The 22,169-nt window shown below is 38.7% G+C and overlaps 2 protein-coding genes across 7 annotated transcripts in view; both read left to right on the top strand.

Annotated features, from left to right (window-relative positions):
• The first annotated feature begins 744 nt into the window (after positions 1 to 744).
• On the top strand, positions 745 to 6,765 carry LOC135089675 (general transcription factor IIE subunit 1-like). Of its 5 annotated transcripts, none has more exons than XM_063985581.1 (10): positions 745 to 766; positions 2,034 to 2,176; positions 2,293 to 2,459; positions 2,753 to 2,881; positions 3,145 to 3,303; positions 3,654 to 3,727; positions 4,195 to 4,273; positions 4,567 to 4,710; positions 4,968 to 5,211; positions 5,526 to 6,765. In XM_063985581.1, exons 2-10 carry the CDS (start codon positions 2,056 to 2,058, stop codon positions 5,723 to 5,725), a joined length of 1,317 nt encoding a protein of 438 aa, XP_063841651.1. In that variant the 5' UTR covers positions 745 to 766; positions 2,034 to 2,055; the 3' UTR covers positions 5,726 to 6,765. The 5 variants fall into 5 exon arrangements, with proteins under 5 accessions (XP_063841651.1, XP_063841647.1, XP_063841649.1 ...); XM_063985577.1 differs by lacking the exon at positions 745 to 766 and adding an exon at positions 1,227 to 1,371; XM_063985579.1 differs by lacking the exon at positions 745 to 766 and adding an exon at positions 1,272 to 1,378.
• LOC135089674 (putative ammonium transporter 3) overlaps positions 6,708 to 22,169 on the top strand; it is a 31,371-nt gene continuing 15,909 nt past the window's right edge. Inside the window, exon 1 of one of the 2 annotated variants that reach the window (XM_063985576.1) lies at positions 6,708 to 6,811. The gene's annotated coding sequence lies outside the window, so the exon portion shown is untranslated. Of the gene's footprint in view, positions 6,812 to 15,235; positions 15,325 to 22,169 lie in introns of those variants that run through there. The other variant, XM_063985575.1, reaches the window with a different exon arrangement.

The raw sequence follows: 22,169 nt of genomic DNA, 5'->3' as shown, positions 1-22,169 counted from the left end.
GGGTGTTAGGGGGACATGCAGTTCACGAGTTCACAGGAGCAATAACCACGGAAATAACAGTAAAAGAAGAGTAGCAATCAGCAATAGATTTAACACCACGGAAGTGAGACTGAAAAAAAAAAAAAAAAGAAAAGAGTGGTGATAAGGCGAACATTTCGTAGTTATGTCTTGATGAAAATGTGAGAATAGAACGAGTGGATCAACCCCGAATAAAGCAGCATCTGGGAAAGGAGATGCATTGTAGTGAGCGACATTGAACACCTAAATATATGAAGCTGGCGTAGCATTAAAGATGTATAATTTTTAACGAAGTATTCTAAGTGAATGATAGCTCAAGATTGTTTAATTAGACAAATTAAAGGAAGTGACAGAACACATAACTTCATGAATCTAACTTAGCATTTGAGTAAATGTGAAAACGCATCCTACCCCTTCAACAAGTCTGATTTACGTCTCTGATTTTCGAAGGGAGCAGTAATGTATCCTAAGTAAGCAAAACATAAAACCGAAAATGTCGAGAACGAAACTTTAACCGAAATCAAACGGATTAAAACGCCCAACCCTTCGACCATCTCGCGAAATGTAAAAATATGGTGAAGGGCTTTTCAAAGCTAAATATAACTCGACTCAATTATCTTTCTAGTCTCCCAGTAGACGCAGTGAGCACGGCAAATAAAGTATAATAACTGTGATCTTAGTGCCGCGGCGGGACAGTCAAGGTCAGGCACACGTGGACAGTCCCTTCACTTCACTCTGTTTATTCAAAGTGTGTGTGTGTGTGTGTGTGTGTGTGTTATGGTTAGGTGGCCAAGTGAATAGAGTTACTGCAAAGGAGAGTAATAAGCCAGCTTTAGGTTCATAGAATAATTGAGTTAGTATTACTCTGAAGTGGGTTTTTAGATTGTTGCTGTTGTTGTTGTTGTTGTTGTTGTTGTTGTTGGTGGTGGTGGTGGTGGTGGTTATTGGGTTATATAGTGTGATAGGTGTACCAACGAGCTTTGCCCTATGGCAGTCGCTCGCTTCTGTAAGGCAAAATACTGGAGGCTCACAAGAGCGAAGCATTCAAACAGAAGAGTCTGCCCTTCAAATCTTAGCGTGATACGGAATGAAATTAAATCCGCGTTATGCTATCGAGAATATCTTACGAAATAATGTGTAATATTAGACCGTAACTTTATTGTTTTGACTTTTCATGAGTTCAAGTAGGGGTAATAAATGAGGTAATGCAGCTTGTGATGGATAACGGGAGTGGTGAAGATCAAGATCAGTGTGCTTCTCCCAGCCACTGGCCAAACAAACATCAACAAAATCTGGATGTGCTGCCTCTACTGCTGGTGTTTATCGTCGTATCTCTGTTGTTACGTTTTCCAGGTAGCCGGTAATAGTCTCATCACGTCTTATACTTATCAAAGGTTGGATTATAATCAGCAAAGAATCATAGTAAATGTAGATAGTGCCATAATTACGTGAACTACATGGTGTGTGGGAGACTTTGGCGGGGATTTTATTGGTGGGAAATAACAGGCTTGGCCACTCAATATGAGATAGGTATGTGGTAATCGTTAAGAATCATGGCTCAAAGTCAACATTATTATTGAATTTATTTCAGCCAGTATTGCCATTTTTTCAAACTTAGCAGGAACTCATTTGCTGGCTCCCCATTGAGTGAGACAATAGGATTTAGTGAGTGAGACAGGACGTTTAGTTTTAGACAGAGAAATATAAGCTTGGTACAATGTTTGTGACGCAAAAAGGAATTAAGTACCAATATGACTGTACTTCAAAGTTAATGGTAAGTAAAAATAAAAAAAGAAATAGATTAGTCTTGTTAGAGTGAGCTGGACACCATGCAGTAAGACTATCCACAAATATATTGAAAATGCTGTGGTCAGGGTTGATGTGGATGATGGGCTGAGTTAGTCATGCAAATTTGTCTGAGTTGACACTGGTTTGTTGACAGTGGGTTGAGCTGACATTGATGGGCTAAGTTAACAGTGCCTTGAGTTGACTGTCTATCCTCATCTTCCCTCCAGGTGACTGCTGAAGATTGTCAAGATGGATGGGGAGGTGTTAATGGAGGTGCCTCAGAAGCTGCAGATGTTGGTTCGCCTGGTGGTGCGTGGCTTCTACACCACAGAGGACATCCTCATCATCGACATGCTTGTCCGCAACTTTTGTAAGTTGGGCATAGGAGACATGAATGAATTAATAGTGATTAGACAAGAAGTTTTCCACCAGTGATCCAGAGATACATGCACTGATGACTTAGGCATAAGTTTTTCAATCCAACAGGTATGAGTGAGGAGGATTTGTGTGACTTGCTCAAGTTTGACCGCAAGATGCTAAGGCAGAGGATCAGCACCCTGCGTGCCGACCGCTTCATCCAGGCCCGCATGAAGATGGTCACTCTTGAGGACAATAAAACACAGAAGGAACAGTACTATTTTATCAACTACAAGGTGAGTCATTGGTGTTACATATACAAAAAAAAAAAATACAGCTTTAATATTCTGATGATTTTTTGTGGGTTCTTTGCTAAATATGTAAAATGTTACCATCTTTCCCACCTGCTGCATCCCTCTCAAATGACCACTCAGCTGTGTTGGAGAGATGGAGGAGCTGGAGTGTATTGTCTGTATCTATTTTAACATTGAGATGAAAATTAAAAGATTGTATACATCAGATCATTAGAGATCCAGTCTGTTTTTACAGATAATCCTGGACCTGTACTTTTATTTTTTTGATCTTACAGAGTTTTGTGAATGTGGTAAAATACAAACTGGACCACATGAGGAAGAAATTGGAAATGGAAGAACGAGATCAAACAAGTCGAGCTTCCTTCATCTGCCATTATTGTCAGCGAACCTACACTGATTTGGAGGTGTGGTCCTCAGGATGGTGCTGTGCTGCTCATCCCAGCACTAATGATTTAGATTTAGTGGTCATATTAATTTTCCACAGTTTTTACTAGTAGTCAGGCTGAATTTTTAATCTTAAAGATTTGCTGTATATGTGGTTGCATATTCTAGTTCTTGGGTGCTTTCTCACTTGTGTGGTATATAATTAGGTGTATGGAAGAAAAGAATCAGGTATTTTAGGAGATGTTTACTGAGGTGATGACATATGTAATTGCTTCCTTGGCAGGCAGATCAGCTGCTGGACATAACAACAGGGCAACTGCTGTGTATTATTTGTAAGCAGGAGGTACAGGAAGACATGTCAGGGATGCCGCGCCATGACACACGTCTTCTCCTCACCAAGTTCAATGAGCAGATGGAGCCACTGTTCAATCTGCTGAGAGAGGTGTGGAATGCTGATGTTTGTTCACATATTGATCTTGGTCATAATTTTTTGAGATACTGGAAGGAGGACTGGCTGGATGTACAGTCTGCCATTTCATGTGTCAATCTATCCTTGCTTTATCCTAGTCATTTAGAGGGACATTGCCTTTAATCATGTAACTCATCTTAATTGCAATTTTTTTTATGGTGAATCCTCTGACATTTTGCTTATTATTTATCATCATTACCACTATTCTAATAAATATTCTTTCTAATAAATGTCTTATTGCATGAATATTTAATTTATTTAATTATTTCTTGTCAATAAGTTCTGTATTAGGAACTGTGTTGTAAGTCTGTTCTCTGTTACAGGTTGAAAATATTAAACTGGCTGCAAAGTTCTCAGAGCCTCAGCCTAAAGACTTCAGTGACATCAAGAAACCAGGGTAAAGTTGATGTGTATTGTTTTTGTATGCCATATTTTTCCCTTAAATATTTGCAGGGATCTTTGATGTATCATTGTGGCCACAGCTTTGACAAATTTTTCAGTGGTTCTTATTTTCCTTGTTCATTACTTTTGTACAAGTCTTAAAAAGTTAAGTATAGTCTGTATAAGAGAGTGTCTACAAAGTGTATAATTAGCTCATTATTGATTGGTTTTAATTAAGCTTTTGAGATTTTTTAGCACACATTTAATGGTATTTTGTTTGTGTGTGAGTCATCATAATCTCAGTATCTTTCACTGTATGTAAGAGATAAATGATTGAAAATGTAGATATCATCTTCACTGTCCAGCACACTTTACATTACAGTTCAGTTTTAACATATGGAAGTGGAAAGTGATAAAGATTTAGATTAGAATGTATTCATAATGTCCACTACTGCTCTGAACACATACTTCTTCCTCCCACAGACAAGTCAAGCCCAAGGCTCCTGGTAATGACAATTCTCATGTCTGGTCAGGAGACTCCACCAAAAAGTCAGGCTTCCAGGTGAGGGAAATTATATTCTCCATCATCCTTCAATTGATATTTGTTTTCTTAAAACAGGCTGTCTTCCACACTCAAGAAAAACATAATATATTACCAATATATTTAAAGTTCTCTTGAAAGCAATGCACCTACCTAATTTATGACTTTTTTCCTTGAACTTTGCTAATTCTAAAAGTCCTAACTTTTATGGAAGCACTACATGATATATTTTGTATTGCTTTTATAGCATATTTGTAGGAATTGAATGCCATAATGCAGTGAGTTTTAATTAAGTAATTTACCTTGATCCACAGGTTGCGGGTTCAATAGACGTGAACATCAATGCAGAAGGCACAGGAGAGGAGACAGTGCAGACCAAGGAGAAACCCATATGGTTGTCTGATGCCACCTCCCTCATCACCACCAACATTACCACCTCAGATGCCACCAATCCACAGGTCTGCAGCTCAGAAGTGCTGGCCTGGGATATTTTTCTCTATGAGAAAACAAGGATTACCAGTACTTCCAGCTACATTCATTAGAGTTGTCACATTGTTTATGAAATTATTTTTAATCATACAGATGTTAGGATATGAAGGCACTAGAAACAGGACAGTCATATTTAAGCCCTAACTTATAAGGAGTTGAGTGTTTTGCATTTTCTCTTATTTTCTCAGTTTGTCTTCAGTAACATTCACACCTCTCTTCCTTGCAGAGTGAGTCTAAGGCTGTGCCCTCCTCCAGTAGCCACCCACAGCAGGGTAGTGGCAACAACAGTGGGGCAGATGATGTCATGGTGTTACTTCAGACCCATGAGCGACATGCAAAGAAGGGCCAGTCTCGCCACCAATCAGACAGTGACTCAGATGACAGTGGAGATGAGGCAGCCAAAAGGAAAAATGCAGCAGCCAGGCCTGCCATTCCCAGCACTGCTCCAAGCTTTGGTACTGAACCTAAGAGTGAGTGTCAAAGCAGACTTCTTTTGTGCAGTGTTCTTGTTTCATTGATATATTTCTTTAATGAGTTTTCTTTGTAGATATGTGCCTTTGTCATATTCTTTATTTATGAATGTGAATTGGTTGATGCATGATTTTTTGGCTCCATTATTAAGTGACCATGGATCCTTCTTTACAAACACTTAAATAACTTCATCTTTCATAAACAGTGCACTTTTCACAACTACAGAAATCCCATTATCAGTGGTCATTTCATAATCATTTCATCTTCTTTGCTAACACATGTGGTCTTTCCTATCTCTTTCTGCACCCATTAGACAACCCAGAGGATGAGGTGATAGAGCTTGGAGACACGGATGATGAGGAGGAGGAGGATTCTGTGCCACAAGTGAGTGTGGCTGGGGAACAGGTGGCCATCACAGAGGTGGACAATGCTCTCATTGCCCGCATGACCCAGGAAGAGAAGAACGCCTATATGCTCATGTACCAAGACTACATGTGCTCACTGGATGATTAGCCAGCATGGAAAGAAGGGAAGTGGAAGCCAGATGAATAGAATTACCCCCTTCTTGGATGGTACGTGTGGGGAATCTGTCTTTCTTTCTCTTGCACTGTGTCAGAAAGTTATGACTGATTTGTCCTGTGTGAGTTCATTGTTTTAGTGACAGTGGTGTTCTTGTTGTGTTTGTTGTGTATGTGTTTGTGTTATGTCATGGTGTAGTGTTAGTCTTGTTTTATATGTGTGTTTAGAGGGATGAAAGTGTGTGTGTGTGTGTGTGTGTGTGTGTGTGTGTGTGTGTGTGTGTGTGTGTGTGTGTACAACATTGACACTGAATGAACAGTTGGGAACTGCATTTTTGTTGATTCTTTTCATTAATAGTGTTGCAGATGAAGAAATGTTTTTATTTCTCTGCTCCCAAGCTCTAGATGTAATTGATACCAGTTATGTAATATGTTGCATGAAGCTGTGAGTCTTCATCAAACTGAGGATGGGTTGGGTTTGAGCATACTGTTGATGTCATATTGAAATATTTTGTTTGTTTCTAAGATACAACCTTACTGCTGTGATAATAGTCTGTAGTGAGAACATTGGTGTCATGATCAACCAGTGATACCAGAGTTCCTTTTTTCCATGCCATGTAAATATTTAATGTAGCTTAAGACTCTTTACCAGACTACATATTTTGCTATATTAATTTAATCTTTATAGTCAAACCAGGATATATGATGTTTAGATAAAATTGTGAATGTGCTTTTTTAATATCTGAGATCCTTGTGGAATATCTCAAAGTACAAAATGTTTTATCAAGACTGGGGTCAATGCTCTTTTTTGAAAGTTTGATATGACCTTTGCTCATGGAAAAGCTGCCATTATCTGATTAGACATTACTTTATGATGTAGATGGGTAATTTTTCATACTAACTTATCTCTTGAGTCCAACATGACCGCTGGTCACTCATGTGTTAGTTCTCATTAGTGCACATTGTTCTGTGCAACAGTTGTGACAGCGGCTGTGTTGACCCTGTAGGTGAAGCCGATTACAACTTCATACTCAAGTGGCAAGTTTGATTTGACCTTGTGGCAAGACTGACACTAAGACTGGTATGGATGTTTACTCTTATTACTGATGTAGTGTTGTTTGGGTCACTGTAGTGTTTTTTGGGTAATAGTGGTGGTTGGTAGCATGCTCAGCTTCAGGTAAAAGAAGAAAAAAAAGTCTCTTTTAATGAGAGATAAAGAAGGAGAAAAGCAATGGTATATACCTCAGATTTCCAGACCTTCATTTTTTTAATTAATTAATTAATTATTTTTATTTATTTTTTAACATAAAAAAATATTAATATGTGTATATCCAGTTTCCCATGCTTCAGGGTTGGGGACACCCCATACCTGCAGATAAGGTGTGATGTTTTGTCTCAGTTACTTGTCATTAAGGATGTTTTTACTTTGGCATATTAATAGATTCTTGAACTTTTATAAGCTTTCATCAGTACATGTTAATACAAATGGACACTTCTTAAGCTTGTAGTATGGAATCTGGGTTCTAGTGCAGATGAAATGCCCACATTTTCCAGCCTCTAACCTTAATTAATAAAGTTTTTAATGCTGTCTAAGTAACCATCTCTGTGATAGTTAACAGTATTATTGGCATCAACAACATTCAGATACCATCAGCAAGGTAAGACCTGTAAAGGGTTCACTTTAGATATAAAACAGCCTTCAGGAATGTAATCAGTTATTTTGTTGGCTGGATTACATATCCATACATCCATTGAAGGCAATATACATGCTGCAGTCACATTAGACCTCTCATGATTTGGAAGTAACCTCAAGTAGATTATACAATTTTTTTTTTTTTTTAGTATAATTTTGATGAGGTTAGGTATGTAATATAGGACAAAATCAATAACACAAAGATTCAAAGTATTTCTCATGGACCAAGATATAACTTAAGAAATGTGAACATTGTTCTAACATCAGGAAGTTTTAAGTGATGTGAGTAAGGATAGGAAAAGATATCTGAGAACTTGTTTGGATTCTGTGAAGGATGATGACAAAGTGAAGAAAACAAGATAATGAGAGAGAGGGAGAGAGAGGGAGAGAGAGAGAGAGAGAGAGAGAGAGAGAGAGAGAGAGAGAGAGAGAGAGAGAGATGTAATAAGATTTTTTTTTTTTTTTTTTGAGATGAGATAAAAAGAGCTTATAGAACATGACGTGTGTGTGTGTGTGTGGCAGCAACAGACTGGGCATCCTGGTGGTCAATAGCAATAGTCAATAAGGTCATCTATCCAGTGACCTCGCGTGCACCACCCGTGATCACCTCTCATATTCATGGTCCTCCTCTGCCTGCCCCTCTTCTTCCCTCAGCCCCTCATGTCTGTGCTCCTCTCCTCTTCCCCGCCCCTTACCTCCACTCCCCTGCACCTTTCCACGTTTACCTCCACGCAGGAAGGAAAGGTCGCGGCAAGGGGCGTCAGAGAGAGAGAGAGAGAGAGAATGACTTAGGGCGTTACATAATGGTGTAGCCACAAAAAAAAAAAAAAAAAAGGGATCAGATTGTGTTGTGAAGAAAATGCCTGAGCCTCCGTAAGAGAAAAGTGCCTTTTTACATTATTATCATTATTATTATTTTTTTTTTTTTTCAGGAATTAGGTTATTAGTCCATTTCAAAACAATGAAATGAATAATAAGTTATAATGGGCCAGTGTCAAAACAGTTTCCTGGAGAGAGAGAGAGAGAGAGAGAGAGAGAGAGAGAGAGAGAGAGAGAGAGAATGGGGATTAATTTCGTTTATTCATGACGGCAATTATTGACTGCTAAAACGTTACTATTTTTCTTTTACATTACTAGGCAGCGTAAAACTACAGTGTATACGTAACTTTTTTGAAACACTAAAACAAAATAGTTATAGATAAATATGATAATGAACGTAGGCATATACGTGGTATGGTTTATACTCAAACTCCCGCGTGTAGGCCTGCTTACTTCTTGCGGCTTCTTATTATGTTCTTGTGTTCACACTTAGAGAGTGCCGCGCTCCAAATTCATAATCTCTTGTAAATAGAAGTCGAAGGAAATGGATTTCGTAAGTATACCTGAAAAATCGTAAGCCATTAGTAAATTCCTGCACAAGTAAATCGGTTATAGTTGACAGTATTCATTATAAGCTTATGAAACATTCGAGGATATATTTAGGTAAACGTAATCGGGAAAAAAAGTGAAGAATGTCAAGGTCAGAGGACAGCAGATGGTTGAAGACTTTTTTGTTCTTATTCCGAAGCACGTGGCAGTGTGGCGTCATACTGGTGGTATCGATGACAAAAGGCCCCGTGCTTTGATTCGTCCCAAAACACGCCACTTCTGCTCCGTGTACTCGCCTGGAAGAGAAGCTTGTTGAGTAATGCTTTGACTGAAGGCCACCCTTGTTATCATACTTCCCCCATACTGTAATATTGACAGTGATTACGACAGTGATAATAATAACAATAGTGGTAATGATGATAATCTAATAATAATAATAATAATAATAATAATAATAATAATAATAATAATAATAATAGTAATAATAATAATAACAATAATAATCACCAAACTATCTCCAGGTTATCATACATATTTAAAGTAGCAGACACTGTTCGTAGACATATTGAAACACTGAAGCAATCTCAAACGTAGCAAACACTATCCAAAGACTTTATGAAGCGTGACAAATTATCTCCGTAAACTCAAAGGAAAATAGGGAATATTCGCCTTAGATGTGTACCACTGGGAAATCTGCGGGAGCTTGAAAACATCCTGGATCCGCATACATCTGGATTCGCCTGAAAATATACTCACTTGTTTGAACTCACTCGGTGCATGGTACAAAATCCTCTTTTCTTTACACGCTCCCGTCCGGAGAAGAAAATAAATAAATAAAAACCGTGAATAAAATTCTGAGTCGCATTTCGAATCGAGAAACGGAATATAAGAAAGACAAACAACGCATGGATGAGATCACACACACACACACACACACACACACACACTGAGGAAGAGTTGTTTGGCTATGATGAATTAATAACTATAGCTTCCCTTTTATATATATATATATATATATATATATATATATATATATATATATATATATATATATATATATATATATATATATATATATATATATATATATATATATATATATATATATATATATATATATATATATATATATATATATATATATATATATATATATATATATATATATATATTATGGCTGCATTGCCACTACTTTCAAAAGGCTCTAGTTGAGGTGACACTTGTTTTTAAGGTGTTTTTTTTTTTTTTTATGATTCTAGCGACAGTTTAACGAGACTTCTACATTATTAGAAGAAGCACTCATGAGAACCCCGCTAATCATCTATGTGGCCTTTAAAAATAGTCGTGGTGTGAGAGCAAAGTGTTTCTGAATACGAGCCCTGAATGTGTCAATTTTTCTTTTAGTTGATCTACAGCCCTTGCTCTTTATTACCGTCTATACTACAACCTGGAAAATACTTAATCTAAAAAAAAAAAAAAAAAACTGTGAAGTGCATACACGTCGTAGAATTCAGCATAAAAAAAACATTACAGATAGACAGACAGACACATACGGACACTGCTTTTAATATGCATATAAATTGTTATATTATGCTTGGGAAGCGTAAACACGGCGGTTGGACTCAGCATCGGGAACAGAGAGACGGACATACGGACACATAGATAGTACTGTTCTTTTATATACATACAAAGTGCTGTATTATGTAAAGCCACTTTCTCGTTTGTTATGAAGGGATGAATAACTTTGCTGTTTTATCTCTTGACTGTAGATATGACATTTGCTTTTATGGTGTGCTTCATTCTTGTCATTTTGTTTATCTTTGACTGTGGTGAGTCGCGTAGCCAGCACGTTGATAGAGAGAGAGAGAGAGAGAGAGAGAGAGAGAGAGAGAGAGAGAGAGAGAGAGAGAGAGAGAGAGAGAGAGAGAGAGAGAGAGAGAGTTTATTCATTTATTGCCATTATGCACCGTTACAAGGACGCTTAAACTCAGTAACTAGCAGTAATTATTTGGAGATTGCCTCCCTTCTCTCTCTCTCTCTCTCTCTCTCTCTCTCTCTCTCTCTCTCTCTCTCTCTCTCTCTCTCTCTCTCTCTCTCTCTCTCTATGACCTTGTTATCCGGTTACATCATTATACTTGTGCCTCTATTAAATAAAAGGAACATCCGATACTGATGCCAATTATTGTACTCGTCTTTGTAACACACACGTTAAGCCAGTAATCATGTTTTTCTCTTTAAATTCTTTCTTCTCATTTTGTTATCTTTTTTTTTTTTGTCCTAAATGGCCTTTCCTATTTTTTTCTTTCATACGCTTTGTTTAAATTTTCGTATGATTAATTGACAAGAATTGTATATTTATCCTGATTTTTAGCTTATTTTGCATGATTATGGAAAAAATATGAATTTTGGTTTTCTTTGCTTTAATCGTATATTTTTCTTTTGTATTTTTTTCCATTTTCTGTTTTCTTTCATACATTTTCTTTCGTTATTAATGGGATCATTGACTTACCTTTTTCACTAATGTGTTTTGTTCCCAATCAAGTGAATTTGGCTAGAATCGCGATGTTTGTCCCTTAAAGCACATTTTTCATTAGTATAGTTATGTAAGTGACACATTCTCTCTCTCTCTCTCTCTCTCTCTCTCTCTCTCTCTCTCTCTCTCTCTCTCTCTCTCTCTCTCTCTCTCTCTCTCTCTCTCTCTCTCTCTCTCTCTCTCAGTATTTGGTTGTCACGAATTCAGCACGTGATACTGAAAGTGAATAGTGAGTCACACACACATACTATTAACAACCATATCAAATGACCAATCAGAAAATACTACATTCTACTCCACTCCTCGTATCGCGCATTCCTGCCTCGTGCTGGTAATTAACGCCGGGGAAAGGTGGCGGCCTGTTACGGATCCTGTTTACGATCCCTCTGCCGTGTGTGTGTGTGTGTGTGTGTGTGTGTGTGTGTGTGTGTGTGTGTGTTATTTAGCACGTGTTATCTCCCACCATGTTTCATTTGTTTTCTCTCGTTTATTTTCAGTCATATCTTTCCAGTGCCGTAAAATTCTCCAAGCTGGATTTTTCATCACGAACATTCTTTCGATCTATCCGTCTATATACCAGGCCGGCAATTCCACACGTGGTGGCCTAGACAAACATCCGTATTCACAAACGCTTTGCTGTCTCACCATGACGATTCTTAAAAGCCACAGAGATGATTAGTCGGGTTCTCAAGAGTGTTTCTTCTGTTCGTTATATAGAAATCATGCTAATCTGTCACTGGAACCACAAAAACACCCTTAAAAACTCGTGTCACTTTAACTAGAACGTTTTGAAAGAAGTGGAGGTGCGGCAAGAATTGTTTCAAGTGTTTTAGAATATTGTCCAAAGCACCGCACACACACACACACACACATCATTCACACCCTTACCCTCGTCGCCCCACGGTAGAAAGGAATAACCTCGTGGACCACCCTGCTACAGTGCTTAGGCATAGCACAGCTGACCTCATACATACATAGCAAGCCCCGACATTCTCCGTAACTGAATTTCAGAATTTCTTCACTATGACAGGTTGGGTTAAATTAGGTTAGATTATGGCACGCTGGGTTAGGTTGGACTGGGTTGTGTTGTGTTAGTTTAGAGTTAGATTGAGTTAGGCCTGTTTGAGTTACATTTAAATTAGGTTTGGGCCGAGTTGGTTTGGACTGAGATACATTAGGTCTGGTTGGATTAGATTAGGTGAATTAAGGTTGGGTTAGGTTAAGTTAGCTTACCTTTTGGGTACTCGTATATTTAAAGAGGAAAAATAATTTTGGGAACAATCTTTATGGAATAGAATTTACTCGAGTGAAATGTACACACCAGTATATGTAAGGGCTTAAAAGTTAAAACAGTATCACTCCTTTGCCTGATATGTGCTAGGATTGGAAAACGATGATATAAAATAATGATAAGGAGATATTTCACGTTTCGACTTGTTTTGCACACCGCCATTAGCCAGTCCCCTAACGAGAAAACTCCTTCATGAAGATACTCCGTTTTCATGAAATCAATTAATTTCCGTGATGTTTCCACTTAAAGAGATAATAACTAGGCCAACTCCATTAAGAGGAGGAAGAAAGAAAGATCGAGAGAGGAAAAGGAGAGGGAGAAGGAAGGAAAATGCAGGAGGGATAGAGAGAGGGAGTATAATGGAAGGGCAAGAGAAGAGAGGATAGAGGGAGCGTAACAGAAGGGCGAGAGAGGTAGGAAAAAACGTAGAATGATACCGAGGAGTAGGAAAAGGAGAGAAAAATAAGGAGATAGGGACGGAAATGAAGGGCATACTTAAAGGAGAACAAAGGTGAGGAAGAGGAAGAAAAAGGTGCGAGAGAAGGGATAAAAACGTAAGAGAAGAGAAAGAAATAGGCAGAGGATGGAAGTGTCTTTTTAATCAGCGGAGTCGTGGTGAGGGCGTGAAGGAACTGTATCGCCGAATGGGGACTGTCACTTTTAGATCACTACTCAAGTAAACAAAGTCTCCCACACACAACCACCTGCCCGGGTTTGCTCCATCTGGAGTTATCTGTATTCTCTCACTCCGAGGCCAAAAAAAGACTGGACTGGTGGTTCAAGATTAGATAGGTTGGATCGCTTAGACGCACCAAACTTAATAGAGTTGTTTGCTTGTAGAGACTGTTGCGTTGAGACAGTCGCAACTCCAGCAAAAAAAAAAAAAAAAACATTGGAAACAAAATTAAAAAGGGAACAGAAATTCGGAGAATAATAGTGAAAGTACGCGGTATTCTTCCAGAAAAGGAAAAGGAAGTTAGTGTATTGATAGTGACGTGTGTGTGTGTGTGTGTGTGTGTGTGATTCACCATGCTACTGAGGTTAATATCACGTGTTAGGACTCGTGATGTGTGTGTGTGTGTGTGTGTGTGTGTGTCCGTCCGTCCATCATATACACACATATACACATGGCACAATATCTTAACGTAGGCACCGCTGCTGCTGATGACCGACCTGCCATTGCGGGCAGCAGCAGCGTCCTCATCCATTACTCATGAACCTGATTGCTGCAATTACTATTTTTTATTCCTAGTGGACGATTCGGGTCCTGTTTATGTCACAGGCTTATAAATCCACCGTAGGATGGACGCCGCTGTGTTTATGGCGGTATGTCGGAGTACGTGATAAGGCGAACACGTGACCAGCCTGTTAGACTCACGAAGGACAGTAGAGGGGGTATGACAGCGTGCAGAGGCGAGGTATCCAAGGTGTATGGGGAATATATCAATGGGGTTAAAACATGGAGGAGTCTTAAGAGTTAACAAGGAATTAGTCCTAATGTGTTAAGATGGAGAGGACAGAAATAGCATCAGGGACCTGTATTTTGAAACGATTTAGGTTCTCTTAAGGATTGTTTTCAGGGATCACAGAGATGATTAGTCAGGTTCTCGTGGGTGTATTTTCCCACTGGTGATGCAAGATCCGTATTAATCTGTGACTAGAATTGTGAAAACTCCTTTGTTCAAATCCAACAGCCTCTAGTTAGGGGTCATATCAGACTACATTTAATATAGTCAGGACAAGACGCCGAAACGTTTGAAAATACGGACCCTGATTGTCAGGAAGGAGTTTTAATTATAATAGTCATGGAAAACGTGGCTAAAATAAAACAGTAATATCCAAGATAACGACAGAAGTTGCAAATCCTGAACAGTAACATACCGCGTGGGAATATTCAAGAATGTATGATTCCTCTTACTCTTTCTTATTTGTATACGAAAACAGCAGACTCGTGGATCCAGGATGAAGAAGGTGACGTATTAGGAAAAATAAGGCTTATTAGACAAAAGAGAACGGGGAGCACAGGAAGGCTGGAGGCACTCGCAAAGGGATGTGAGAGGACAGCTGATTGGGACTGTCAGGTTGTGTAGCAGTGGGCCAGATTGAGACTCCTGGGAAAGGGATGAAAGAGAGCTGAGTATGAGCAGGAAAAGACTGTCTTGAAACTAGATATGAACTGTAAATAATAATAGTGATAAAAAAAAAAATCGAAAACTGAGGTATTAAAAGTAATATTAAATACAACCATCCCCCCCAAAATAAAATAAACAAATAATAAAAAAAAAGACGTTACTGAACGGAGTATTGAAAAAAAAAAAAAAAAACGAAAACGAAACGAAGCAAAAGAAAACGGGAACCGAAAGTAGGGTAAGGAAAGTGTGACACGAGCTTAACAAAAAGACCAAAGAGTAGTGAGCTGCAATCGTTACCAGGTTAAGGGAAGGATGGGAATGGGGAGAATCTTATACAGGAGAGGAAGAATTAGGGAGGGAGAAGAGGGAGGGGGGAGAAGGGAGGGAGGGAGGGAAGGGTATCAATAATGTAATGTTTTCGCCAGTGTTCCAGGGATGATGGGGAGGGGGAGGGTGTGGAGTGAGTAGGGGCTTCAGTTCCAGTCTTCCAGGGCTTGGGTAGAGACTGAGGGAGCCCGCGCCGCCCCTTCTTCTTCTTCTGCTTCCCTCAGCTCTCAACTGAGACGCGGATGAAAAGGTTATTCTGTTTTTGGTATCACCGGTATTTGCTTTGGGCTGTTCGGGTTTTGTTGGTATTTTTTGAAATTTTGTTGTATTGTTTTGTTTTGTTTTGTTTTGTTTTGTTTGATATAGTCTGTTTTTCTTTTATGTTGTTGCTGTTGTTTAATTTATATAGCTGTTTATTATTGTTATCATTAGCTACTAACAATAATCACCACCACCGCCACTACTACCACTACCACTTACTATTACTACTACTACTACTATTACTACTACTACCACATCATCATCATCATCATCATCCTCATCATACATAAAATAATTGCTCATCTCATTCATACATTCACTCCCAAACGCACGCCAAACAATTCTCTTCACGTCATTCACTTGTTTTGGTCCACATGATGCAGCTCATTTCACTGTCGTCGTCTTTGAGTGAACAATATGAAGCACTCGTGACCTTTATGCATCACTTTCTGCTGGTTTTGAGCTTTCCTTTCCTCGTCATTAAGTTTTGTTTTTCATTTTTTTGTCATTACGATAATTGCTTGCGTTTCAGATTTTACTAATTTTTTTTATTGTTTGTTTTTAGGCATGGCAGGTTTAGAAACTAGTGTGTGTGTGTGTGTGTGTGTGTGTGTGTGTGTAGTAGTAGTAGTAGTAGTAGTGTAGTTTCATTCATATACGCACTAATTATTATGTTATGCTGACCTCATGGTAAATACTATTGGTTCATAACAGCGCCCTTGCTTTAATATATATATATATATATATATATATATATATATATATATATATATATATATATATATATATATATATATATATATATATATATATATATATATATATATAAGCAAGGGCGCTGTTATGAACCAATAGTATTTACAGCAAAACGTAGCCGTACTGAGATCTTAGCAGGAAGAGAGCACAGAATGAGAAAGAAGAAATCCCAAGGAGGAGGGTTCCCAGTCTCATCGCTCCGCCACTTAATCACGTTTTGCACAGCGTAGGAAAAACGAGGGCATTGTTCCTCCACGGCCACGGAGAGTGCGATCAGGCTGTGCCCATTAACACTGAGCAAGACGTGACGTAACTTGTGTCGATTAAAGTGAGTAAAATTTAGTAACAGAATACATGGGAAGAAGCAGAAGCACTCTGTTTCTATAATGTTTCGACTGCCGTTTTATTCTTTTAGTAGATTCCAATAACCGCAACTATGTACTTTTTTTTTTTTATAATCAGCTGCTGCGTTCACCATGTATGCGTTGACTTCCCATAGTTCACCGCAGCCGAGGGAGGAAGGGGCGTCATTACCGAGATTTACGCCACTTGAGGCTAATCAAATACCAGTAATGACAGCAAATCGATAAGACATCAGGTGTGCATCATCACGGCAGGTAACCACGACGGAGTACACCTGTCATTACGCTTTTTTTAGAGTTAGGTGAGTTCACTGGGCGTAGGAAAAAAGTAGAACACGTTATATATTTTTACGGTTTTCCACGAATGAGGAGGAAAACAAGAAATGTAGTACAAAGATGTAATGGTGTATTGGCAGAGGCTCAATACTCAGCCATCATGCCGCGGCGCACACACACACACACACACACACACACACACACACACACACCCTTCGGAACGCCCCTCGCCTCACGCTCCTCAGTGAGTACAGCGCATTCGAACTTCGTATGTACATAAGAGCTATCATTTAGAAACCTGAATCTGTATTTTGAAACGTTTTGCTTGCTCATCAGAACTTTTTTTCATGCCATAAACACGATTTGTCCGATTTTCACACTTGTTTATTCCCTCTGAAGATGTAGGATTTCTGTAAAACCATCATTAGCTTCTTGAACGCTAGAAAACTCCTGTAATGTTTAGTAAAGCATGTTAAAACTAGACGAATAAGAGGCTGATGTGTTTAAGAATGCGTTCCTTCTTCTTGATTTCTTCTGTTTTCTTGCAATCATAAATCAAATGTATATTATTATTATTATTATTATTATTATTATTATTATTATTATTATTATTATTATTATTATTATTATTATTATTATTATTATTTTATTTATTTTTTTTATTAGATACTTCAGCTTCAACATTTACTCGATGTCCAGCCTTTCTTTGTCCAAGCGTTAGGTTATTCATCTAATATAAAGTAAACTATGAGAGCTTCAATGTCAAGTTAAGTCAGTAGTTGGTTTAGTGCTTGAAATTCCTACGCAGTTCAATTGATTTAAGCAAGGTGTACGTTACCGTCACTGAAGTGGGCGTGTTGAGATGCAGTGGCAAGTGAGAGCGAGTGTAAGAAGTATTGACGATAAATCCTCTCCCTTTAGACCATTTTCTAAAACATTTCTGGCCGCTTTTCCACTACTTTCATAAGGGTCTAGCTGAAGTTACATTTTTTATTTTCATTTTTTGCTTTTCTAGTGACAAATTAGCAAAATTTCTATGTTTTTAACTGGAGAAACACTCTTGAACACCCTGTTAGTCATCCCTTTGAAAATAGTCTGGGGTAAGAGAGTAAGGTGTTTTTGAATATGGACATTTATCTTATTATACCCTCTCCTTTCTCATGTATATAGCTCTTTTTCTATCCTTTGCCTGTGTTCCCTGTATCTCCTCATATGTACATCTCCTCTCTGTCCTCTGTCATCTCTATCCTAACACCTATAGCTCCTCTCTCTAACTTCTCTTTCTATCTCTTTTATGTCCATTTTATTTGAAGGTGAAAGGACGAGGGAATGAAACTTCAAGAAGGCACTAGAACGAAATTACTTCTTTCTCGTCATCTCTCTTTTTTTTTTCCATTCTCTCTTGATATGTTTTTCTTTTCTTTTTATAGTCTTTTCTTTCCTGTGTGTGCGGGCAACTTGCCAGGCCAGTCCACGCCCCGTCGCGCCCCGCCCACACAACCCTGCGCAGATACATACTCTCGTTTTGAAGGTTATTTATTTTCCTCCTCCTCCTCCTCCTCCTCCTTCTTCTCTTCATTGTTCTTGTTCTTGTTCTTGTTCTTCTTGTTTTTCTTGTTTTTTTGTTCTTGTTTTCTTGTTCTTATTCTTGTTTATCTTGTTCTTGATCTTGTTCTTTTTAGCCTTGATTTTCTTGCTTTTGTTCTTCAGGTGGTCTTTGTCTTAGTTTATCTCACCACATATCCGATAATGCCTTTCTTCTTCTCCTCCTCCTCTTGTACCACTCATACAATCCTCCCCTTTTCCTTCTTTCCATAACGACCTCTCTTTATGCCCTCCCTCATGCTGGAATGAACGCCAAAGACATCAAAGCACTAAGACATTCTGGGACTGCATTCTCAAACATTCCTGCGTCTTATCGCTTCTACTTTTTAACAGGCTCTCCTGGAAGTTACTATGGGTTTTCAAGGATGTTTTCTTTATTCCACTAGTAGCTTAACAAGGGTTCTACACCATCAGTAGGAGAAATGCACTTGAAAAGCGGGCTATTCATCTTGGTGGATTTTGTAAATAGTTTTAGTAAATGTGGCGTTTTAAAATTTACGAGTGCTTTTGTTTTTTAAGGTTTTCATTGTGGGTTTAGTGTGGTTGATGTGTGAAGTTTAGTTAATTTAATCTAGCGTATTTTTTTTTGTACATTTTCTTTCATAATCTCTCTCTCTCTCTCTCTCTCTCTCTCTCTCTCTCTCTCTCTCTCTCTCTCTCTCTCTCTCTCTCTCTCTCTCTCTCTCTCTCTCTCTACACGCATTGCACGTTGCATCATCACGAAGGACAAGTTTTCTCATCTTCGGGGCGCTGTTCTTCCAAATTGAGCTCGTGGAGAAGTGGGCGAGATTCAGGCCAGGCGGAATCATGACCCTGGAGGTGCTGAGTTCGTGGTCCTGGAGAGTCCTTTGTTTTTTTGCGTTTAGAAAGAAGAAAAGGATAGCGAGAAAGGAGTTTACTGGTGGTGGTGGTGGTGGTGGTGTTGATGGGTGGTGGTGCTGGTGTTTCTTGTTACTGCTACTGCTACTGCTACTACTACTACTACTACTTCTACTTTTACTTCTTCTTCTACTACTACTGCTACTCTTCTTCTTCTTCTTCTTCTTCTTCTTCTTCTTCTTCTTCTTCTTCTTCTTCTTCTTCTTCTTCTTCTTCTTCTTCTTCTTCTTATTATTATTATTATTATTTTCTTCTTCTTAATACTATTATTATATTCCTACTACCATCCACTACTGCTACTGCTACTGCCACAACCAACACCACTGCTACTTTTGTTACTACTACTACTTCTACCCCCACCACCACCACCACCACCATCACCACTAATGCGATGATAATGGTGGCAGCAATGATGACGGAGCGGAGAGTATCGAGTGGACATCAAGAGCGTAGAATCTGAACCACTTCAAGCCCTGTATATTCGCATGTCAGCTCAGCATATCCTTCTGGAACCTGGAAGTCTGGTTATCGAAAATCCATCACGCCCCAAAACGTTCTCCTCCTCGTGTGGACTCGCCTCACGCGTCCTCGTCCCAAAAATGCGGGAAAAAAGAAAAGTGCTGGAGTATTACGGAGAGGGGCGCGTGTGGTTCGATGCTGTGGGACTTTGCGGGGTTTCAAACACTTATTGGCGAGCTTCTTTTGTTTTGTGTTTGTATCTCCCGTCGTGAGGGATTTCTGCTTGCCTTGTGTTTGTGATGTAGTAAATTTTATGGTGTTTATCGTTTTGCTATAGGATTTTTTTCTTTTTTTCTTTCTTTTTTTTTTTTTGGTTCTGCGTGATAAATAAAAGGTTTTTTAGTGTTTTGCGGCAGGGATTTCGTGTTGGGTACTGACAGTTTTCTGGTTTTGTAGAGGGTGCGAATGCGGAAAGGGTTTAGATTCCAAAGATTCCAAGAAAAGACACGCAACTTGATTTATTTTTGTGTTCGTAATTTCAGAGTTACTGAATTGTTTAGTGTGAGAAAAAGACACGTGCTTTCTTTTTTCAAATGTGGAGTTTCACTTATGTTTAACTGTAAGTCTTCACGGAAATGGTTTGGATTACACGAAAAAATATTAGTCATGCTTGTTTTTATTAACGTGAATGCGAAGTTTTCCAATACGTGATTCGTTTTAAACGTATAAAGTCTTTGGAAAATAAAGGAAAGAAAAATAAAGATAAGTGTAACTTTTCTGAATAGATGTTTCTATATATGTAATTGTGCATGAATCTGTGTGAAGTGATGGGAGAAACAAACACATACAACCCGAAAAGAAAAAAAGTAAATGAAAAACCGAAAAAAAAAGTAAAAAAAAATCTATCCATAAGAAGTAAATCTATATAATGGTAACAACAAACAAAACAGGAAGACAAATAAATAAAAAAAGAAAAATCAATCAAATCAACACTGAACGAAGAAAACAATGTACGTATAAACAAACACGAAAATTACCCTTACTTCCCTTTCCCTTCCTCATCGACCCCCCCACCTCCCCTACCCTCCCAAAAAAAAAAAAAAGACGAGGATAACTACAAGGGAAGTCTTAAAAAAAAAAAAAGTGAGAGAGAAAGAAAGTTGACAGAACAATAAAAGCATCGATATTCCTTACAGCTGGACGTGATGATAGAGGCGTAGTAACTCCCTATGGGCCCTTCTCCCCCCCTTTTTTTTTTTTTAGCAAGAGTGTTACAGAAGGCCCGAGGGAGGGACGTAAAGCGAGGAATGGAGATGGAAGAGGAGGAGGAGGAGGAGGAGGAGGAGGAGGAGGAAAAGGCGAGATTCTTAAGGGGGGAGCTGTTTCATCGAGAGAGAGAGAGAGAGAGAGAGAGAGAGAGAGAGAGAGAGAGAGAGAGAGAGAGAGAGAGAGAGAGAGAGAGAGATTAGTAATACTTGTAGTTGTTATTGATTCTTCCTTTTGTAGTTTTTCCCACCATCCTCCTCCTCCTCCTCCTCCTCCTCCTCCTCCTCCTCCTCCTCCTCCTCCTCCTCCTCCCTTTCTTCCAATTTAAGCTCCACCCAACGACTCTCTCTCTCTCTCTCTCTCTCTCTCTCTCTCTCTCTCTCTCTCTCTCTCTCTCTCTCTCTCTCTCTCTCTCTCTCTCTCTCTCCCCCGTCCCCTTGCCCCCTCATCTCTCCTGCCTCCAAGAAGTTAAGGTTGACCGAGAATAGAAGGCTTTGTTTGTGTTGGGTCAAGGTTGCCAGTGTGGAAAGTGACCTCGCTCTTGTTGTTGTTGTTGTTGTTGTTGTTGTTGTTGTTGTTGTTGTTGTTGTTGCTGTTGTTGTTGTTGTTGTCTTGAGCACCCTTTTCTTTTACGGCAAACATTAGAAAGGTCTCGGTTTGTTCTTTCGGTTGATAAAAAGAATTGTTGTTTTTCTTTGTTATTATTTTCAAGCTTCTTTTCGTTAATCTCATTGTTTGCTGGTGATTTTTTATTTATTTTTTTGTGCGTTTCTTCAGCCAAATTAAAGTGAAAATTACTACTACTACTACTACTACTACTACCACCACCACCACCAAGAATCTTATAAATACACACCTTTGCTGCTTCTACAACCGTAATTAAGGCAACCCATCTTCACAATGATAGGATAAGGCTTGGGTGTTTCAGGCGACCCATAGACGTGAGGCAATAAATCTGAAAGGGAAAAGAATGAAGATTAATGATGGGAATAGCCTCGTCTGACTTGAGGTGACCTTCATTTAGCTAAAAGCACAACTGTGAAGATACGCTGCTATCTTGCTCTTATCGCTCCTTCTGCTTTTAGTGGCACATGGTGAAAGAAAGAAAGAATTAAAAGGAAACTGGCGAGAAAGTGCAGATTTTTTTTTTTTTTTTATGAATAGTCGTATGGAAAGTGTTGTAAAGGGAAGTATGTAGTTGGTATTGTTGTATTTAATAGTTATTCTTTAA

Source organism: Scylla paramamosain, chromosome 33 (genome assembly GCF_035594125.1).
Source record: "Scylla paramamosain isolate STU-SP2022 chromosome 33, ASM3559412v1, whole genome shotgun sequence".
NCBI classification, from domain to species: Eukaryota; Metazoa; Arthropoda; class Malacostraca; order Decapoda; family Portunidae; genus Scylla; species Scylla paramamosain.
This window is presented reverse-complemented; position numbering and strand designations above follow the sequence as displayed.